Consider the following 6,510-nt stretch of genomic DNA (forward strand, 5'->3'; position numbering starts at 1 on the left):
GCGATGTAGAGTGGATAAGGGAGCGATGTGGAGTGGGTAAAGGGGCGATGTAGAGTGGGTTAGGGAGCGATGTAGAGTGGGTAAAGGAGCGATGTAGAGTGGAGTAAGGAGCGATGTAGAGTGGGTTAAGGGGCGATGTAGAGTGGGTAATAATCACCACTTGTGTCACTGCCATCGTTCCCGTGACCATGTCATCGCTGCCGTGACCATCAACTGTCATCGCTGCCGTGACCATGTCATCGCTGCCGTAACCAATCATCGCTGCCGTGACCATGTTATCGCTGCCGTGACCATGTCATCGCTGCCGTGACCATCTCATCGCTGCCGTGACCATGTCATCGCTGCCGTGTCCATGTCATCGCTGCCGTGACCATGTCATCGCTGCCGTGTCCATGTCATCGCTGCCGTGTCCATGTCATCGCTGCCGTGACCATCAACTTGGTCACCACGTTGGTTACCACCTTGGTCAGCACCTTGGTCATGGCATTGGTCAGCACGTTGATCAGCACATTGGTCACCACTTTGGTCACCACTCTGGTCGTGGCATTGGTCACCAGTTTGGTCAGCACTTTGGTCACCACCTTGGTCATGGCATTGGTCATCACCTTGGTCATCACGTTGGTCACCACTCTGGTCAGGTGCTTGGTCAGGTGGTTGGTCACCCCTTTGGTCATGGCATTGGTCAGCTACTAGGTCACCACATCAGTTAAGTACTACACAATAACAAACAACGATTAATGAGTGATTCAAAACATTAGACAACAATTAGTTGTATAGGTGAGTAGGTGATATGCTAGGTGAGTGTAGACAGTAAACACGTGAGTGCGATTATGGTTGCAGGTAAAACACCCTGTTAAGCTTGTTAACACGTGCAGCAACAAGTAGTGACTGAGCAGCGATGCGATGCGATGATGGACTATGTAGATGCGATTTGATGTGGAGCAGATCGAGGCGGATGACCATGATGTGGGTGAGGTAGAGGAGAGGAAGTAGTCACCTCACTGCTCATGTAATTAGTCAACAACGCGACCATTACTCTGTCTAGAACATTAGATGTCAGTCGCCAGTTATGTAATTGTGATTAGCTGCGCAGTAGATACCGCACCCTGTGGAACGGCCGGATGCGGAAGTAGCTCATGACGCAGATGACGACGATGATGAGGGCGACGGGGACGATGATGTAAGGGGCGGGGGAGGATGGTCAGCACGTTGGTCAGGTGCTTGGCCATCACGCAACCATTACTCTGTCTAGAACATTAGATGCCAGTTGCCAGTTAGGTGATCAGTGGATGTGGATGACGATGTTTGCACTGACATATTGCTGAGTTCAGCTGTAAAACGCGATGCAGAAGGGTATTTTGCGGACGAGGAAATCGCGGATGTTGCGGCCCACCGGGAAGCGGAAGATGCACAGGTCGAGCAGGATGATGGCGACGATGATGGCAACGATGACGGCGGCGATGGCTTGGGGGGAAGGGCGGAAAGATGTGGAGGCATCTGGATTAGAGTCTTTAGAGGAGTCTTCTTCAGTGCCAACAGCGGACAACTGCCGTTCACTGGTGGCTTGAAGCTGAGTATCGGAAGGACCGGGTGAAAGCTGTGTAGCGGGGGCACTGCAGGCGTCAGTCTGTTCTAAACATTTCTTTTTACAACATGTACATTGACATTTTTTAATGTCGGGACACTGCTTTGTTTGCGAAGTACATCCTTTATAATGGCAGTCCTTTTTAGATCGGCCCCTGTAGTACCAATCTATGTTACATAAATGGCAACCGTTTCGACTGCTACATTTTTCGCAGCACCATGGACAGCAGTTACACTCTTGAAACGTTTTACATTTATATTTACACTCCGTACACGGAGCACCGTACATTATCACCCCCATCTTCACTTAAGCAGCACTCACCAACTGCAACACTACCACTGCCGCTCCCACTCCCCTCAACCTGCAAACATATCAATCACCTAAGCAACGCACTCACCAACTGCAACACTACCACTGCCGCTCCCACTCCCCTCAGCCTGCAAGCATATCAATCACCTAAGCAACGCACTCACCAACTGCAACACGTACCACTGCCGCTCCCAGTCCCCTCAACCTGCAAACTATCAATCACCTAGCAACGCACTCACCAACTGCAACACTACCACTGCCGCTCCCAGTCCCCTCAACCTGCGAACATATCAATCACCTAAGCAGCACTCACCAACTGCAACACGTACCACTGCCGTTCCCAGTCCCCTCAACCTGCAGACATATCAATCACCTAGCAAGCACTCACCAACTGCTACACTACCACTGCCGTTCCCAGTCCCCTCATCAACACCTACCCTCACTGCTGTATCCCCCCAGCCCAGGCCACCGACACCCACGCTGCCCAGGATACCACGGCTATGCCTGACGCGACGCATGTCATCAGCACCAACTGTCACTCTAAATTATTCACTATTCGCAACGCCATTGAAATTGCAGCGATCCCCGTGCGCTCAACTCCCACAGTGCAGCAGCACCGTGCTACGAGCCGCGGTATCGGCGCCATGCTGGCGGAGCGTGTCGGCTACGTGCCTAAATGTGATATGAACCATCGCTACATTGCTGCCTATAAATGCTACTTAACCAGACCAACGCGGATTACGCCACCCTGCCAGTGACTCGCAACACACGACTTGGGTCACCCGCCGCGGCCCTCACGACCGCTACGTTAGCGACCAATCACCTAGCCTCACGTGACACTGACTCAATGGGCAACGCGGACGCCTCTCACAGTCAACGCGTAACTCAACGCAACAGGCAATCAACGTGCTACAACACTCACCAAATTACGGTTCATGTGCTAGGTTACCACTTTGCCTGTGTGCTACCTTAACACTTAGCCTGTGTGCTAGCTTAGCACGTTGCCTGGGTGCTTGCTTACCACGTTGCCTGGGTGCTTGCTTACCACTTTGCCTGGGTGCCAACTTAGCACTTTGCCTGGGTGCTTGCTTAGCACTTTGCCTGGGTGATAGGTTAGCACGTTGCCTGGGTGCTAGGTTAGCATCTCGCCTGAGTGCTAGGTTACCACTTTGCCTGGTTGCTAGCTTAGCACTTTGCCTGGGTGCTAGGTTAGCACTTTGCCTGGTTGCTAGCTTAGCACTTTGCCTGTGTGCCAGCTTACCACTTTGCCTGAGTGCTAGCTTACCACTTTGCCTGGGTGCTAGGTCAACACGTTGCATTGTCCTTCAGTCATCACCTAATCTAGGTGCTATTTAGTTCACAGGTGGCCGCTAGAGTAATTCGAGACATTAGACAACGTTTGTTATTTAGGTGAGTAGGTGATATGCTAGGTGAGATGTTACGTGAGTTGCTGTGAATTACAAACGTGAATACAATTATGGTTGTAGATACGATATCTTGGCAAGCCTTCCGACTTGCGCTGCAGCCAACAATGACTGCGCCGTTATCTTGTGCGATGACGGTATTCGCAAGTGTGAGCGTATGTGGAGCACATCCAGTCTGCCAACCATGACGCAGATGAGGTAGAAGAGGGATAGTGACCAAAGTGCGAGGACCAAGTAGGTGAACGGTTCTCTGATGGTCCAAATAAAGTTGTCACATTCCTCAAATAATTTGGTGAAGTGTTGCGATTTTAGTACGTTTTGCAATTGCGCGTAAAGGTTACGGCAGTATCTTCTTTCAGTATCAGATAGCAATTTTTTGGCGTCGCCAAATGTGAAGCCGTAGTTGTATAAAGTGCTCAGCACACCACGGCATCTCACCAGCGATCGGCACCGACAGCTGTATCCATCGCCGTGTTTGCCCGGTCTACAAGAAATGCCGTCGACACATCTGCTGCATCCCCAATCTTGGCAAGAGATACTGCTATACGAATCGAACAATGATTTCAGATAGCTATACAGTGACCACGGTAAATCCACGGCCCATGAGAGATATAAGTCGGAATGCTTTTTAGCGAGATAACAATACGAATCGCTGCATAGGATCTGCAGGTAGGGTCCGCAGTGGACGTTGTCTTCGTTAGCAAGCATACATGACTGATCCATTGATAGAGTTGACAGATCCGCTGGCTCAGCAACCCTATGAGAATGGTCATTGCGTTTCTGTGATATGCCATATATCTTACTTAGTGCATCTGTAAGCTCGTTAGGTTTACTGTACAGGCTAATGGACACCTTATCAATTGATGATTCGATATGCGATTGCATCCCTTTCTTATCTGCTGAGACACCAAGCTTCCAACCCTTTACAACGGACAGCGCAAAACCGAAGTGTTCTGCCAAGGTGGATGGTGGTCTGGGTAGTAGGCAAGACAATAATGAAGCTACGTTGTTCTTTAACAGATCTTCAAGTATGTCGCATATAGCTTTACCAGTTTTCGTGCTACCGGAAAAGGCCCTGAATCCAAGTGGTGTGACGCAGGGCATCCCTGGTTTACCAGCAGGGCACGTAGTACATTTGGACTTGCATCCAATATCGGCTAATTGATGAGGTAAATGACCGGGTAAACAATCGTTTAAGTAGGACTGAAGGGGTGATGTTGGTTGGCAATTTGCTTTGGTGTTTGCTTTGCACTTTGGTTGGCACGTTGCTTCGTCACTCGAATGGTCCTTGCATCGCGATTTGCCTGACGGTACAACTTTACCGTATTCGCATTGTTGCCAACCACCGTGCTCAGCATCGAGACTACATTGGGTGGACAGGAACCTGAGCGCTGGTAACAGTCGGCGGAGAATGTCGAGCAACATGTCAAGGCACGAGGCTGGATCGGAAGGGTAGCGTAGATTGAACGAGTTGTCGCAATATTGACACGCATAATACGTAGCAGCGTCTCCAGTTCCAACTATGCACGCAAGAACGTCATATGATTTTGAACACATTTCATGTAGCGATGTGACTAGGCCATCATATGTGATGTCATGTGGATATGCCGTGACTGGCTCGATGCCAGAGTCGACCAATGGGATCTCCAGACCGTCATCGTCCTTCGCCTGTTTGTCCGGATTTTCGAGCAGTGATGGTAACACGTCGTGAAGCATTGCGTCATACACAGGCCTGTATGGCAGCCCTGTTAGCCATATGCACATCTCGTAGGCATTGCACGGTGACCTAGGTTTAGGTTGCAATACCATGTGAGAGACTGCATTGTACGTTTCTAAGTGTTCGAAAATCTGCGTTAGAAGTCCTCCATGATTCTTGGCGAAGCCCATTGATGCGTCTAATGACTTAAACTCTGTTGGATATTTATTGAATTCGTTATGCCTAACGAAGCCTTTAGCAAGTCTGACGGCGACATTCCAGCCGGTGCCGTCTTTAGTGATCAGGTTGCTGACGTCGTAGCCCACTCTGCGCAAATGACGTTCTAATTCTATCCGATCCGCTTCGCCCTGGATTTTGTGGTCCTTCCATTTCTTACCTCCGAAATAATATAGCTCATGAAGTTGTTGGTATATCATGTACATGATGGTCACGCATATTCTTGCACCGTTCCTTCCGTCTTTCGTCAAAATCATATTCTCCGCAGCATCTTTATTTGCCTCCTTTTTCTTCTTCTTCGGATCTTCAGTCTCCCACTTATCGATCGGCGTTGCACCGTCGTACATGTTGATGTACACCTTCCTCATCTCATTGACAAAACCAACCAGGCCCACACGGATGCCATCTAGGATGGCAGTGTTCGGATCGGCAAAATCCTGCGGCGTGAGCCTATTGACAGCATTCATCAGCTCATCGAGCAGGCGGGGAAACAAATAGTCATAGCCTTTTTTGGTGGTGATGTGATTAAGCAAGTCTCTTAGTACTCTATAAACTTGGTTAAGTTCGTCAGCATATTTTGCGTTATGGTGTTTAACAGGATTGCTTTTGTCGTTGCTTTCCTTGTTAAGCCGCTTGACCTCAATGTCGACGTGGTCCTTGAGTGGTCCGATTACGGTCTGAAATGCCGATGATAATGCTTCGACGCTTACATCATTAGCGACGATTCGTTCACAATTCGTATGGAGCTTTCGGAGTAAACCCTTTACTCCGCTCTCCAGGTCGTCGTTTATGACGATTCTAATTTTGTCAAATTGAGCGTCTACATCGCTTTTTAACTCCTCGAGTTTAGTTTCCATTGTGCGCTGGTATACATTCTGGACTTTCTGTATCACAGCATGGAGATCGTCGGTAATCTTATTTTTCATTTCGTTGGCTACTTTGTTAATGGCGTGGTTGGCCTTTAGTTTGGCTGATGAAAGTTGTTCTGCAGCTTTCGAAGTCCACTGGGTTAATGTCTCATCAACTGCTCTACATTTCTTTTTCACGTCATTAAACTTTCTGCCGAGTTCCTTGACATGTGTCAGTAGATCGTTTAGTTCCCTGTATAGAGTGCCGCTTTTTGCTTCGGTGTCGCGATCGGTTTTCCCGACCGTGTCGCTCAAGAACATTGCAATTTTCTCGCAAAGTTGCTCAGCGTCACCTTTTAATTTTGACATACCCTTAAATGCGCCTAACGACGTTATTGTGCTCTCACTCTC

At 49.1% G+C, this 6,510-nt stretch overlaps 3 protein-coding genes across 3 annotated transcripts; all 3 read right to left on the reverse strand.

Moving 5' to 3' along the window:
* Positions 1-395: 395 nt before the first annotated feature.
* On the reverse strand, positions 396-590 carry BBBOND_0003560 (hypothetical protein, conserved; the record flags this gene model as incomplete). The annotated part of the gene is made up of 1 exon (XM_012915189.1): positions 396-590. The coding sequence occupies one exon, from the start codon at positions 588-590 to the stop codon at positions 396-398; it is 195 nt and encodes a 64-aa protein (XP_012770643.1).
* A 737-nt stretch (positions 591-1,327) lies between these two features.
* Positions 1,328-1,885, reverse strand: BBBOND_0003570 (hypothetical protein, conserved; the record flags this gene model as incomplete). The annotated part of the gene is made up of 1 exon (XM_012915190.1): positions 1,328-1,885. The coding sequence occupies one exon, from the start codon at positions 1,883-1,885 to the stop codon at positions 1,328-1,330; it is 558 nt and encodes a 185-aa protein (XP_012770644.1).
* A 1,484-nt stretch (positions 1,886-3,369) lies between these two features.
* On the reverse strand, positions 3,370-6,468 carry BBBOND_0003580 (hypothetical protein, conserved; the record flags this gene model as incomplete). Its single annotated transcript, XM_012915191.1, has 1 exon — positions 3,370-6,468. One exon carries the CDS (start codon positions 6,466-6,468, stop codon positions 3,370-3,372), a length of 3,099 nt encoding a protein of 1,032 aa, XP_012770645.1.
* Between the last annotated feature and the right edge of the window lie 42 nt (positions 6,469-6,510).

The sequence above is a fragment of the Babesia bigemina genome, scaffold Bbigscaff_71060 (genome assembly GCF_000981445.1).
Source record: "Babesia bigemina genome assembly Bbig001, scaffold Bbigscaff_71060".
Lineage (NCBI taxonomy): Eukaryota > Apicomplexa > Aconoidasida > Piroplasmida > Babesiidae > Babesia > Babesia bigemina.